Raw genomic sequence first — 15,502 nt, forward strand, 5'->3', positions numbered from 1 at the left:
TCCTTAGCCTACAATATTAAAAGATGTTGTTCCAGGAAGTTGATCAAGTTGGATAACTGTTGGTCCTGGAACAACATTTCTATCTCACAGTCTCAAACTTTATATGAAACCTGCTATAATCAGAGGGACAGGTTGATAGCATAAAGCTCCAACCCCAGTTATAAGCTTATCTTTAACCCTAAAATCTAACAGATACATTGCTTTAAGACCAAAAAGGATGTTGTTCCAAGATCTTGTCCTACTTGAGTAAATCACTCACATTAGCTCTGTCTTGACACTAACCCCAGTCTCTCCTCTCCCTCCCCTTTCCTTTCTAATCCAGAAACCCGTAATAATTGCTGTTAGATTTATGAGCATAACACGCAGTGCTGCGGCGGTAGGTATTTATATACTTGCTGTTACTGTAAGTGTTATCACGTATGCCGCGTCCCAGCACTGTGTGGTCCGTCTGTCTTCATGATCATGACATACAGACGCTTGAGCAAGAAACTTGAGAGTTTAGATGTTAGTCATTTAGCACTTCATTAATCTAGACAAAATCACCTTGTTACATTACATTCTCATTATGTTGCACTGCATGACTTGGGAAAATTCTTAAGATAAACATTTCTGTTGCATTCACTCCATGTTCCTAGTATTTTACTTTTTTTCTCATTGATAATGTGCAGTCAAATTCATTCAGAAAGGTAACAGCTTAGGGCTGAAGTGAGTCTGTGTTGTCCATCCAGTGTCCAAAATGAACACTTGCAAGAGCCAAAATGGCTACTTGCCCACTTGATTTCAGAAAAAACCACACACAATTTCATTTGCTGTGTAACAATACATTTCTGATTATCGTTGACATAAGTGAATCAAACCACAAAATAATAACTGCCTATTAAGTCATTTGCCATTGGGACAAAAAAAAAAAAAAACATTCATTTTGGACCCTGAATTTATGTTTTGTTTTAGTTTGTAACCTGAAAGAGTTTTGAGAATGAAACTAGCAAACACATTGTTTGATTAGTAGCAGTACTATTAGCAAAACCTGATCTATCTTTAGTTGCACCACTCATAGGTGTTGTTTTGTGTTTTATTTGACAGGGTAAGGGCCACAACCTGCACAAGGTGAGGTATCACACACCATCTCCTCCAGTGAGTCCTCGGTCTCCAACCGCACCAGAGGTAATGCAGGAGAGCGGAGATGAGGAAGCTGGCAGAGATCCAGAAGTCTCTGAGCAACAACAAGTCGCCATGCAGCAGGAAGAGAAAGTCCTGACCGAACAAATTGAAAGTCTCATAAAAGAAAAGTAAGAGAATCAGCTTTAGCATCTGGGATTGGTTGTGTTAATTTGGATATTAGTACTCAAGGGGTATTTATGGAATAGTATATCATCATACTACCATGCTGATTGTACAGTACGAAATACTACGAGATCTCGTCACATCCCTAGTTAAAATCCTTCAGGTCCCACAAATTCTTTGGTTTTCTGGAATTTTTGTGTATCTGAACCCTTTCCAACAATGACTGTATGATTTTGAGATCCATCTTTTCACACTGAGGACAACTGAGAGACTCATATGCAACTATTACAGAAGGTTCAAACACTCACTGATGCTCCAGAAGTAATAATGATGCATTAAAAGCCAGGGGTGTAAACTTTTGAACAAAATGAATTATTTTGCCTAAATATCATATTTTTTTCATTTAGTACTGCCCTTCAGAAGTGACAGAAGATAGTTTGTGTTGTGATGTTTCCCGGAAGACAAAATAAGAATAAGTTAAATATACCCTGGTCTTCAAATTCAAAATGTTTTCACCCCCTGGCTTTTAAAGCATTGTGTTTCCTTCTGGAGCATCAGTGAGCATTTGAACCTTCTGTAATAGTTGCATATGAGTCCCTCAGTTGTCCTCAGTGTGACTGATCTCAAAATCATGCAGTCATTGTTGGAAAGGGTTCAAATACAAAAAAATGCTGAAAAAACAAATAATTTGTGGGACCTGACGGATTTTCTGAAGAACAGCAGGCAGTTTAACTGTTCAGGACAGACTTGGGACTAGGGACTATGAACAGCTATCACTTTCTATCAAAAAAAAAAAAAAAAACACATTTGCAAGGTGTACCTAAACTTTTGACTTCAACTGTATAAAAATGCTGTTTTATGTAGTAGCACTAAGAAGTACACAGTTATAAGCACAACCTAAGCTTGAGATTTGTTTGATCTTCACCTCATAGGGAGGAGTTGACGTTTGAGATGCTTGCTCTGGAACCACGGGCGTCCGATGATGAGACTCTAGAGTCAGAGGCCTCTATTGGCACAGCAGACAGCTCTGAAAACCTGAATGTGGACTCTGAGGGAGCCACTTCGGACTTCTCTGGTGAGTAACTACTGAACATTCCTATTGAATGTGAAATTTATTTTAAAACAATATCTTTCCGAACTACATGCTGCTTTTTAATCCACGTCAATTGATTTTTACAGTCCATTTTACTTTTATAACATGGTGGATTTCCGAGAACAACAGGAAACGCTATGAGAATAGTTGTAGGTTTGATTTTGGAATTGATTAGATCATGAAAAATTATCAGTAAATGAGTTTGACAGTGATGATGAGTGCCAAAATATGCCAAGACTTTTGGTTATATTATCCGATTACCTGTGCAGCCAAAAAAATAAATGTCAGTGGAAGAGATATTTAAGACAAAGTGATTACACTGATCAAAGATTACAAAGAACATTTTACACAAACATTTTTTTGTTTATTTTTGGGAGTTAAAGGGGTTAGTTCACCCAAAAAATTTAACTCGTTAATTGCTCACCCTCATGTTTTCAAAACCCGTAAGACCTTTGTTCATCTTTGGAACACAAAATAAGATATTTCTGATGAAATCCGAGAGCTTTCTGACCCTGCATAAACAGCAATGCAACTGACACGTTCAAGGCCTAGAGAGGTTTTTGTGAACAAAGAAATCAAAAATAACGACTTGTTTCAACAATTTCTTTTCTTTCGTGTCAGTCTCCGCCACGCATTTGCGAGAGTACTACGACGCATATGTAGAACATCTAAGTTCATTGTCTGTATATTTTGGTTCAAATGAGCTGGTGAATCTTCTTCTGAATCGGTTTATTGACTAGACTGTAAGAACAGATTCATTCAAATGAATCAGACTTCCAACACTGTATATAAAAAAAAGAGTATTTTAGAAGAATGTGTTTGATTAAGGCCTCAGTTTACTCGACTGTGTGAAGCTGTGTGTGCCAAACGATGACATAAAAACCATCAATGTAGTGTTTGGTCAAGGAAAAAGCTACACTAGTTTGAATGCCAGTGCCTTGCTTTCACACTAATGGAAAAGGAAAATTAAGTTAGTATTGTCAGTACTTTAAAAGGGCCATCGGATGCCTATTTTCTGTTGATACGATTCTTTAGGGTCTTAATGAAAAGTCTATAACATTCTTTGGTTAAAATTTCTCAATGGTAAAACAACACCCTTTTTACCTTGTCAGCTCTGTTCTGGCATTTCGGCATGTCCCTTTAAATGCTAATGAGCTCTGCTCACCCCGCACCTCTTTTCTGTGGGGTGACAAGCAGTTCTTTGAGACAGTTAACTTTTTTAATGCATTTAGCCGTGAAACTTGCTAAATAGCACATTATTAGTAAAGGTGATTTGCAAAGATTCCTAAAAAAACACTTATACTCACTTCTTCTGTAGGTGAAGCTGGATCACGAATGATTTGCGCGAACATAGATGCATTTAGGTAGATTGGGGGCGCATTCCGTTACAAAAACAAAAGAAATCGTCTATGTCTTCAGCAGCTCAGATGTCGGGAGTAAATGATGACTGCTATGTCCATTATTGCGTCCAACAACAAAACACCTCAATCGCATAGCAGACATTCTTGTCTACCCCTGCTCCGGCGTTGAAGCAATGGCAGACAGTTTACAGCTAACTCAGGGCGGGTCTGTGCTAAAACGGCCATGTCAATCAACAGTTGTGGGAGGGGCCTTGGCCTGTGTCACGTCACACAGCCAAGAGTCTGATAATGGCTTGATCTGAGAAAGGGCTTATGATTTATAAGGATTAAAAAAAAAACACTGGGTGGATTTTTATCATTATAGGGTGGTTGTACATACACACTGTCAACACAAATTTATGTTCAAACAACATGTAAAAGTGAATTTTGCATCTGAGGACCCCTTTAAGTAGTTTACTTCCCAGCATTAGTGCTCAGTGATTTTCCAGCACACCTATCATTGCTGTACTCTTTGTCTCCAACCAGAGCGAGGCCCAGCGCTGGCCGCCTTGAGGCCCAAGAAGTCTGAAGGGAAGAGCAGGCGGGTTCTCCGAAAGCAGCCTGAATCCCTGGACTCCATGGATTCCAGTTCAACAGTGTCCTCTGTGTCATCTTCCTATATGCAACCACCTCCACGAACCCATAAATTACATTTGCGACCCAAATCCCCTTCGACCCGACTATCCAGCCCGCCTGACAGCCTGGACCAGCCCGAACAGGATGAAGAGGAGAGACCGCAGTACACCAGCCGCGGCACCTTCAACCCCGAAAAAGGCAAACAGCGGTTGCAGGGTGCCAAGAACTCACCTCAGAGGCACCGCGACCCTCCGATGGGCGGAGGCCCAAAGAGAGATCCAGACTTGCCGCCCCAGCAGGTTGTGGTGTACGGCAGCAACGAGTTCATGGTATGAAGACCACAAGGTTACACGTCCATCCACGGATACAAGCTCATCCCTCCCTGCTAGCTCACTTGAGTTCACGTTTGCTGCATTATAGTCCTTAAGTGCCATGTTGACAGGAAGCGCAGGAGGAGAGAGCTGGGCGGCTTTCCGACCTGCATGTGAGAAAACGGCTCTGAATGTGTGGTGAAGGAAAGCAGGGCAAAGGGAATGCTGAACCGTTCCGATAAGGAATGTTCTCCCTTGGGCTGTGATCGGTCCAAAGGCGGGAGACGAAGCCATTGATGAACTCCACGAAATCAAGCTAAACCATGGGCTGCTTTAACGTTTACAGCATTCTCTATGATGTATTTGCCCTCAAGCCTATTTAATAAATTTTATTTACATGGAATATATAAATCTATATAAATATATTATGTGATATAAAGTGTACAAAGCCAGAGAACCAGCGACTGCTGGGTTGTTGAATTCATATATTATATCGTGTATCGGTCATGAATGAGTTGGAGAGAGAAGTGAGGACATTGGGTTTTTGTGGATGCGTGAGGCTCCTCCGTATGTATGTGAGTGTGTATCTTATGAGAAACCTCTGGATATGTTTGTGCTGCTTTTTTGTGTTGTGCTTGGAGGGAAAAGATGCCATTAAAGGGACCAAGCAAACTGGTGTTATAATGCCAGAGGATCCCACACTAAACGAAGACTCGAAAGTCTTGCGAATCACCACATAGTGTATTACGTCAACAGCCATCCATCATTTGTTTGAATTTGTTTGGATTTTCATTCCTGTTCTTTTGTGCTTATCTGCCTCAGTCTTGTTGTAAGAAACCAGTGTTAAAACACAAAACCGCAGAGTTACTGGATTACTATTACTTACGGTATTCTAAATCTTAGAATCATTCGTGCCCTGCAAACATGAAATTCCTTTTGCCAGAAAATGACTTAAATATGACTTAATATATTACCAAATGGTCTCTACTTCCTGTATTTATACTGTAATGCGATATTTCCCTTTTTTCGAAGTATTTAATTATTAAATAAAACCTGGCTGTAATCCACACAAGTGCATTTTGGAGGGCTACGCTCAAGATTTGATTCACAGCTCTTATTCAACCACTGTATTAGCAGCGTTGCCCTCAGAGAGATTCTGACATCTGTCTCCATGTCAGAATGGACATGCTCATCATGAACAAAATCACTTATTTTACCTGTGCCACCAGCAAAATATTCCTGTGTCTAGACCATTTGTCATTTCTTTGTGCAAAGATCATGAACACCAAGATGAATTTGTTACCCTCAACTGTGATTATACCCAGCAACATGGCTTGTTAAGGGTTTCTGCATGTGATTGCTGTTTCTCTCACAGGAACAAGTCTATGGACATAAACACATGACATCAATCTCAGAATTAAGACTGTTAATTTATATTGTATTATTTAGATCTCATGCATTGCTGACACTGGTCACACCGCCTGCAGGATTGAGCAAACAGCTGTCTGGCCTCAGATTTGTCTTATGTGGAGTTGTGTTGAACAAATTTCTTATGAAAGAAAAATTGTCAGTGGTTGTAAAATAAATTACACATTTTGAACAATGTTTGTTGAATGGAAGATTTTAAAGAGTTACTGTGCGGATGTTACTGCTAAGTTTTTCCAGCCACATTCAGTTTTGTATACTGATTGATTTGAGCATTTGGAGAAAAACTTGATTTACCGGTTTGTCCTGAAACCTGAAAGAGGTGCTTTAGTCTCTTCTCACCTTGCCAGATGGGTGCATCCAGCCTAAGGGAATTTTAATTATGTGAGAGCTGTTTAACTTGTCTTACTGCTGGTAAAGGTGCAGAGTTATATGTATTAATATATTTAACTGAATAGCTAAGAATACAAAAAAAGAATAGAAACTAGAATCTGATACTGTGGTGGTACAACATTTCTTCTGCTCCTTAAAAATAAAAAAGGCACTATCATAAACAAAAATGGTAAAGTACCATGTCCTTTCACGAATCTCCCAGAAAGTAGCGTCTTATTTTAAAAAACGGTAGAATAACTTCACATCAGAACTCAAGTAGTATTAATTTCAAGCAGTGTAAGCAGAGCTGGAACTTGAGATCAAACTAGATCGCTAACCCTGGCGTGACGTGACCAGTGATTCCATCACGCATGCGCAGCGAGGTGTGTGCGCGCTCAGGGAGTTGCGCTGGCAGGTACACGGAGCACCAGTACACCTGTGCTGCTGACCGCAAGACAAAATGTCTGGATTCGATAACAACCCCTTTGCCGAACCAGTTGATGTCAATCCTTTCCAGGTAAATACCTACCGATTTATTATGTCTTCAGGAATATGTAAAATGTTAAAAGTTATCGGCGCTGCGAACCTGTTTGGTTAGTTTGTTTGGTTCGGAGTCACTTGGGTAATGAGGTGAGATTGACAGGCGTTCAGCCAATCACATTTCACTATTCGTCTGACAAGCCAATCATCATCTGATGACGATAGAGGAAGTGTTTTTTGTGTGTATTTTGTTAAATTAAATCGTGTTGTTTTAAAAATATAACAACTGAGTTTTTGCTTCGGTAGTTAACATTATAATCTCAGAATTATTATTCCGTAAAGAACGTAAACTAATTTTCCAACATGAAAACGTATCCAGCAGCGGTCCTTTACCTCAGGCGAAGTGTACGAAACCCATGTACAAATCCAACAGGTGCATTTCATTTAATTTCGGCTGCGTATGTAAATGATAATGGCCCTGGATATAAGTACTTAAAAGTATATAGATGGCAATACAGTGGTACTTTCAGATATATCATGGTACTGAATAAATACAAATACCGGCAGTATTTACATGGCACTCAAAAGTACTTTAAGGAATGCTATGGCGCATGTCCAAAAACCCTGCATAACATATAAAGTGTTACATGAATAGACAAGTCGTATTTTATGTGCCCTACAGGATCCATCAGTTACTCAAGTGACCAACACTGGAGTTGATGGCATAGGAGAGTATAACCCATTTACAGCCGGTGCTCTGGTAAGCATGACAATTTCCAGTCTTAATGTTCAAATCTTTTCTCAGTTTCTCGTGTCCTTGACTTTTAATCTTTAAAACTTATTATAATAGATTTTCTATTAGCCAACCTTGCCAAGTAAATTAATGCAAAATCATTCCTCAATCCTAAGACTCAAATAGGAGTTCTGTTAAAAAGTTGATCAACTTGAGTTTTGTTTGTTTGTTTTGAAAAGTTCATCTCACTTTTTATTGTTTTAGTATTGTATTCCTTTTCTACTGTAACACCTAACAACTGTTCTATATGTAATCACAATCAGAAAAATTCTTGAAAAGAATATTTTCCTCCCACTCTCATTTAAGGATGGGCGCACCGTTCCCTTATCAGCCACCTCTCAACCAGCAGTCCTCCAGACTACAGTGGAGCCCAGTCCACAAGTTAGTACAGTGTTTATGCTGAACTATACTTAACACATGATATTTGTGTGCTAATGCATACTGTATTTATTATGAAATAAGGTAAGCTACTATACTGTATCTGGTTCCCCCATCAGGCCAGTATCGCTGCGGGACAGGCTGAGCTCCTCCGTCAGCAAGCGGAGCTGGAAAAGAAGGCTGCGGAGCTGGAGCGTAAAGAGCAGGAGCTTCGAGATCGAAATACAGCTCTAGGTAAACCACACTATAGTACTGATCTTATTCTGTTAGACTTTCTTCTGTGGTCACTTGTACTCATAACATGAAGGAAACTGTTTGCTTGCAGGTAAAGAAAACAACTGGCCACCTTTGCCCAAGTTTTGCCCTGTAAAACCATGCTTCTATCAGGATTTTAATGAAGAAATTCCTGTGGAGTATCAGAGGGTTTGCAAGATGATGTACTACCTCTGGATGTGTAAGTGAATGCAGAGTTTATAGACGTGTAGGGAATAAAGACTGCTCAAAATGAAAGTGCTGGCTATAATGATAAAGAAGCAGGTTTTTTCTATTTAAAGATAAAAATAAACTGAAAAAAAAAGTTAAAAATAAACTTAAATGAACATTAACTGAAGAAAAAAAGCAAATACTACAAGCACTAAAATGAAGTAAAACTAATAAATAAAATGAATAAACTATCTAGTCATTTAAAAAAAGAATAAAAATGCTAAAGAAGCACAGCATATTTACTAAGACTAAAGTAAAATGAAAGTGTAAACAAAATCTAAAAATTAAATTAAAAATATCAACAAAAAATAAAATTTGAATTGAATTTGATTGATGAAACTAAAATAACACTATTTTGTATTTCTAAATCTGATTTTGTGTGAAAATATAATAAAAATGTATTGTGTTAAAAGAGAAGTTCACTTAGAAAAAAAAATTCTGATAATTTACGCACCCCCATGTCATCCAAGATTTTCATGTCTTTCGTTCTTCAGTCGCAAAGAAATTAAGATTTTTGAGAAAAACATTCCAGGATTTTTCTCCATATTGTGGACTTTAATGGTGGCCAATGGGTTGAAAGTCCAAATTGCAGTTTTAGTGCAGTTTCAAAGGGTTCTACACGATCCCAGCTGAGGAATAAGGGTCTTATCTGGTGAAACAATCAGTCAATTATTATTATTATTATTTATTTTTTTTGGCATTTTTGATAGAGGAGATATAACAGGAAGCGATTGGGGGAGAGAGAGAGAGAGAGAGGGAGGGGCAGATTCACAAGGCAGGATTTGAACTCAGGACACCTGAAGCACAACTTCTCCATAAGTCAGCGTGCTGCCCATGAGGCTATCGGCACCGACAAAAAAAATAAAAACGTATATACTTTGTAAGCACAAATGCTCGTCTTGCACTAGCACGACCTCTCGTGTTACATAATTACTGAATTACCGACCCAGTGTTTACAAAGTGAACATGCAAAGAAAGAAAAATGCCCTTTACAAAAAAAGGTAAAACGTCGGACAATTTTAAAGTTGGAGCAGAAAATGAGATGGAGTTATGCGTGAAGTTGTAGTGCAAGATGAGCATTTAAGTAGCAGTAAAGTGTAGAAATTGTATTTATTTATTTCTTTTTTCTCAGAAAAAAAAAAAAATGACAGATCGGTTCTTATTCCTCAGCCGGAATCATGTAGAGCCCTGAAGCTGCACTGAAACTTCAGTTTGGACCTTCAACCCATTTATCGCCGTTGAAGTCAAGTATATGGAGAAAAATCCATATATGTTTTCCTTAAAAAAGCGTTTTCCTTAAAAAAGAAATTCTTTGTGACTGAAGACAGAGAGAAGATGAACATCTTGGATGACATGGGCTTGAGTAAATTATCAGGAAGTTTTTATTCTGGAAGTGAACTTCTCCTTTAAATTGCAGTTAATGTTGCTTGCTTCATTTGTCACACTGGAAATGGAAGGGTAATTCAAATAAATTGCATTTTGGGATTTATGCAGTGTTTTCTGTTGTATACTGCTGATTTTGGCTACTCTGCATATCACACACTGCAAATTATTTTGAGTAGTATGGTGTATGCTTTAGCAAAAATTTTAGGAAATGTTCGTGCTCTTTGTAAGCCTAGATAACAGGCCACATATTCTTTTTCAACAGATCACAGTCTGACGCTGTTTCTGAACCTGCTGGCCTGTCTGGTGTATTTTAGTGTGTCTACTGCAAATGGAGTGGACTTTGGACTCTCAATCCTCTGGTTTATTTTGTTTACTCCTGTCGCATTCCTCTGCTGGTACCGACCCGTATACAAGGCCTTTAAGTAAGTTCAGTGTTGATATTTTGCATTGTGACATTATTTTCAAGACATTTTCATGCCAGCCTCACAGATTCATTATAGTAATGACAAAACAAAAGTCACCACAGGTGAACAGGGTAAAATTTGAACTAATACTGTAGATATCACCATACTTCTCCAGTCAATTAATTACAGTAATTGTTGTCTTACAGTTTTTCCAAAATGTTGTTTAAAGATGCAAACAAGGTATTATCTAATTAAACATGTACTTTGCATATGTGTTTGCATATGTATCTGAACATTGGATAAAGCTAAAGTCTTTTTCTTTTTGTTGACATTTGTTGATATTATAGTTATAGGTTTTTACGGAATGGATATAGAATGGAATTTGCATCTGTCTTTTTATCATTGTTATCCCATCAATCAAAATATACAAAAATACTGTTAACATCCAGAAAAAATCACAGTTTTTTTTAGGATTATATGTTATATAAATCAGGTGAACAAAGCCCTCTTTAAAAACCGTATGGATATACAGGTATTTAGGAATAAAAGTGCTACTAAAGTAGAGATTTCTGGTTCTGTGCGGGAGAAAAAAACACCCTTAAAACATATGCATTGCAATTGAAATCTACAGATGCAAGTAGATATGTACCAGGGGTTATTCCTCTGAGGAGGCAAGGGTGGCAGTGCCTCCTTAAAATATGAAAAAAATTAGCACAGAAATAAAATGACAACAATATTACAAAATATAGCATTAAAAAATGTACAAACCACTCGTTTTACTAAAGTAACATTGTCCAACAGCGACACTAGTAGGTAAAATTACAGTGGGAGTCCGCATCTCTCCCACCACCTCCCCTGGGCCCAATGAGTTTTAACAGACTACCTAAAGTGTGCGGAATGTATGGGGCAAATCATGTGAGAGGAGGCAATGCCTCCATCGCAGTATGATTGGATGTGACTGGTTATGTTCAGGCGTGATTGGAAAACATAATGGCCTTAAAGGAGAAGTCCACTTCCAGAACAAAAAATTACACATAATGTACTCACCCCCTAGTCATCCAAGATGTTCATGTCTTTATTTTTTCTGTCGTAAAGAAATTGTTTTTTGAGGAAAACATTTCAGCATTTTTCTTCATATAATGGACTGATATGGTGCCCCGAGTTTGAACTTCCAAAATGCAGTTTAAATGCGGCTTCAAACGAGGAAGAAGGGTCTTATCTAGCGAAACAATACATTATTTTTATAAAAATAATACATTTGATATACTTTTTAATCTCATGCTCATCTTGTCTTACTCTCCCTGAATGACAGTTAGGGTATGTCGAAAAACTCCCATCTCATGTTCTCGCTCAACTTCAAAATCGTCCTCTATCACTGTTTTACCTTTTTTATTAAAGGTGTTTGATCTTCTTTGCATGTTCACTTTGCATAGACAGGGTCGGTACTTCTGCAGCGATGTAGGATGATTTTTGAAATCATTTTCGAAGTTGAAAATACGATTGGAGTTTTTCAGCATACCCTAACTGTTTTGAACCATAATACACAGAGTTCAGGGAGAGCAAGACAAGACGAGCGTTTGAGATTAAAAAGTACCAACCATTTCGCTAGATAGGACCCTTCTTCCTCGGCTGGGATCGTTTACAACAACATTTGGGATCATTTGAAGCCGCATTTAAACTGCATTTTGGAAGTTCAAACTCGGAGCACCATAGCAGTCCATTATATGGAGAAAAAAGCTGAAATGTTTTCCTCAAAAAACATAATTTCTTTACGACTGAAGAAAGAAAGACATGAACATCTTGGATGACAAGGGGGTGAGTACATTATAAACATTGTAAATCTGGAAGTGGACTTCTTCTTTAAAGACTAATTTAAAAAAAAAGTTAAAAAAAAAAACCTCACAGATTGTAACCACTTTGTTGTGTGAAAATAAGACTTAAAATTACATAAAAACATAATCTGTTTTTACTGAGTAATCAGCTTGGTGAAATTTTAAGTAAGTCTTTGGCCAGTATTTCCTGAGCTTTGATGACTGATCCCAAAAATTCAAAAATAGTTAAATGTTAACTATTAAAAAGAATAGCTGAACACAAGTAAATATAAATATCACAAATAAAATATTGTTCTACTTGTTCAACTCATCAACTTGATGAGATTCATATATGGCTTTAATAAATAGAATATTGATTACATAGTTAATGTAAAAATTTTTTTAAAGAATTATTTTTCTGATGCTGTGGCTGTGTTTGGAATAATTTTTGTTGACGAAATAAAACAAAAAGGTGTCTAAAACTCTTAATTCAAAAATCAACATCACATTTGTAATCATGGTAATTTCAGGAGCAGAAAACAGCACTCTTCATGTGATATTGATTAACTATATGAAGTGGAATAAATCTATACATTTTTTTTGTTGCCATGTCTTGAATTTGTGATCAGTCTAAATGTATTTTAATAGACTGAATCATGCAGTGAAAGAACGCACTCTTAATGCGTACACGCACTAGTTTAAAATTCACATAATGCATCCACTGTATTTGTTTTGAATGGTTTTTGCAGAATATTCGATAATGTCAAATTGAACATCGTTAAAACATCAATTAGGATATTATCGCAGATGATATATATTGCACACCCCTAGACGTGGTTACATTTGATTAAAAAAAAATAATTAATTAAGAACACCACCGCACACCACTGATAAATATATGAGTAATAATTGTGGTGCTTTCTTTCCACTAGTCTGAAAGTTGACATGTTAGGGAATAAAAGCAGTGGTTTTACATGTATTGTCTTACTATAGCTTAAATGTCATGAAAAACAATAAGGTTACAGTGTAATCTTTGTGGTCCTGAAAAGCAATTCTGAGTATCGTCATCTCATGTGTAACTTTTGTTTACATTGCAGATCTGACAGCTCCTTCAGCTTCTTCTTTTTCTTCTTCATTTTCTCATTCCAAGTAATAGTGTACATCATTCAGAGTGTTGGGATCCCCGGCTGGGGAAACAGGTGAGTTACTCCATCATTGGCGCTCTTTTAAGTGCATTATTTGAGTCTTTGTGTGTACTTCCTCTCTGCATGTTTCTTTGACAGATCTCCACTTCATAATCTGCCGGTGTTCATTTTCCGGGGTCTCTCTGTGAGTGTGGGCTCTGTTCTCTATTTTCCACAAACCTCCTCATGGTCATATGTTTTTGTTTTGTTTTTTTCCCTGGTGAAACATCTTGTACTCTTCTCCGCAATGTGCCTTTTTTAATTTACAGTGTAAATCTCTAACCCATTATTAAACTTTGGCAGTCCCATCCAGCACAGTATGTGCTAAATTGTTGAGGAAAGGTGTGGGATTACTTCCTAAACAACTTGACTTTTCTTGGTTTTTTATCTTTACGTTTTGTTGTGTTTGTAAGATTGTTTGAAAGTGCCTGCTGAAAGCAATGATGTGATATAATGATTGTTTTGCAGTGGCTGGATCACGGCCATCTCTGTGCTCAAGACTAACATAGCCGTGTCAGTCTTCATGATGGTGGTGGCTGGATTCTTCTCTGTCAATGCTGTGCTGTCCGTTATCTTACTGAAAATGGTAAGTTGGGCGAAGTTGTAAGTGTGCATATGTGAACACATGGTGGTAGGCCTACTTGTACTTGCATACATCATTGTAATACATGTCAAGTCAAGTCACCTTTATTTATATACCGCCTTTAACAATACAGAATTGTGACAAGGCGGCTGTACAGTATTAAATAGGAAACAGTACATCAACAATGCCAAAGGCAACATTAAACACTCACATTATAGGTAAAGGTAGTTAATCAAAAACAATAAAATAAAATGCAATATTGTGTTAAGAGAAAGTGTCCCCAACTAAGCAAGCCAGAGGCGACAGCGGCAAGGAACCAAAACTCCATCGGTGACAAATGGAGAAAAAAACCTTGGGAGAAACCAGGCTCAGTCGGGGGGCCAGTTCTCCTCTGGCCAAAGTTCCCGTGGTCTTGTAATACATAATGTCCTTTTGTTCAAAACTCCAGTTTGGGACTTATACACTGACTTCCTCTGTGTTTTCAGGTTCACTCCATGTACAGGCACACAGGTGCGAGCTTCCAGAAGGCGCAGGAAGAGTTTTCTCAGGGGGTCGTCACTAACCGAACCTTCCAGTCTGCTGCCGCCACAGCTGCATCTTCTGCCGTGCAGGGAGCCTTTCATTAACAGCCACAGATACTGTTAAAGACTGTCATAACATTCTGCACATGAACTTCCATCAAACAACCCTAACCTCTTATGGAAGAGGTTCTTATGGAACCTCTCAGTCTGTATTTGAGGCTTCTCAAAGATCATGTTCCCCCACCCCACCCCACCCCGTTTGGTTACTGAAAATATTTTGAGGTGAAAGTTACCTGGCTGTTGATCGGTGAGGCACTTTAGATGATGACATGGGTTCTGTCCAAATACAGGCTGTCTTTTCTTTCTGCATTCCTCATGTAATGAAGGCAATATTTAGAGATGGTTTTATGAAAAAGCTATATTAAGTTAAAGTGTTTCAGAGGCACTATTTAGTTGATTTTTAATGTTACAAGATTGTTACAATAACGTCAATCCATGTTTTCAAATTCCAGTCAGTTCAAATTATACTCTCTAGTCTTGTCCCTGCTATATGTATTTACCTTTTGAGAAATGTGTTGTTACATGTTGAATTGTTCTACGCTTTGATTAAGTCTTTATACTTTATACTAAATTTGTTGCATGTCAGCTGATATCTCAGCAATGGCTCTACAACATTTGAACAACCATGTATCTGTATACTGTTTTTAGAGTGAACCGTAGTACTGTTGTGAAAAAAATGTGCTGTTATCTGTTTGTTACAATCTTGTTACATTCTCAAACTGAAGTGATGATTTTGCAGTGTTCTCACTTACGAACAAAATATGTATATATTTATAAATTAAGCAGATCTTATTTTACTGTGGTTGATTTGGGTGGGCTGCTCAAATATTTTATGAGTTATTGTTAAATAAACATTTTCTGATTAACGTTGTTTGTTGCTGTTAGTCTGTATAATGTATTATTTGTAAAATTCCAATAAATAAAAACATGTCCAATAGCATTCTAAAAATCAAATGTC

The 15,502-nt window shown here is 37.7% G+C and overlaps 2 protein-coding genes across 3 annotated transcripts in view; both read left to right on the top strand.

The window, feature by feature from the left end:
* The window catches only part of myo9aa (myosin IXAa), a 153,383-nt gene extending 147,990 nt beyond the window's left edge, over positions 1-5,393 (top strand). Inside the window, exons 42-45 of the mRNA XM_051114147.1 lie at positions 323-376; positions 1,084-1,289; positions 2,217-2,359; positions 4,264-5,393. Of these exons, the coding sequence (XP_050970104.1) occupies positions 323-376; positions 1,084-1,289; positions 2,217-2,359; positions 4,264-4,688 (828 nt within the window). The 3' untranslated portion in view covers positions 4,689-5,393. The remainder of the gene's footprint in view (positions 1-322; positions 377-1,083; positions 1,290-2,216; positions 2,360-4,263) is intronic.
* A 1,365-nt stretch (positions 5,394-6,758) lies between these two features.
* On the top strand, positions 6,759-15,410 carry scamp2l (secretory carrier membrane protein 2, like). Of its 2 annotated transcripts, XR_007828034.1 has the most exons (10): positions 6,759-6,978; positions 7,624-7,701; positions 8,041-8,115; positions 8,232-8,346; positions 8,438-8,566; positions 10,244-10,403; positions 13,294-13,395; positions 13,480-13,525; positions 13,849-13,966; positions 14,449-14,595. XR_007828034.1 is itself a non-coding variant. In XM_051114148.1 (9 exons), exons 1-9 carry the CDS (start codon positions 6,922-6,924, stop codon positions 14,587-14,589), a joined length of 975 nt encoding a protein of 324 aa, XP_050970105.1. In that variant the 5' UTR covers positions 6,770-6,921; the 3' UTR covers positions 14,590-15,410. The 2 variants fall into 2 exon arrangements, 1 of the variants encoding a protein (XP_050970105.1); XM_051114148.1 differs by lacking the exon at positions 13,480-13,525 and having other exon boundaries at positions 6,770-6,978; positions 14,449-15,410.
* The last annotated feature ends 92 nt before the right edge of the window (positions 15,411-15,502 follow it).

The sequence above is a fragment of the Labeo rohita genome, chromosome 7 (genome assembly GCF_022985175.1).
Source record: "Labeo rohita strain BAU-BD-2019 chromosome 7, IGBB_LRoh.1.0, whole genome shotgun sequence".
NCBI classification, from domain to species: Eukaryota; Metazoa; Chordata; class Actinopteri; order Cypriniformes; family Cyprinidae; genus Labeo; species Labeo rohita.

Excerpts from the sequence above, each read along its gene's own strand:
- scamp2l (XM_051114148.1), top strand. The coding sequence starts at position 6,922 with ATGTCTGGATTCGATAACAACCCCTTTGCCGAACCAGTTGATGTCAAT. Across the intron at positions 6,979-7,623 it reads TTGATGTCAATCCTTTCCAG|GATCCATCAGTTACTCAAGT; the intron begins GTAAATACCTAC and ends TGTGCCCTACAG. Across the intron at positions 13,967-14,448 it reads CCGTTATCTTACTGAAAATG|GTTCACTCCATGTACAGGCA; the intron begins GTAAGTTGGGCG and ends CTGTGTTTTCAG.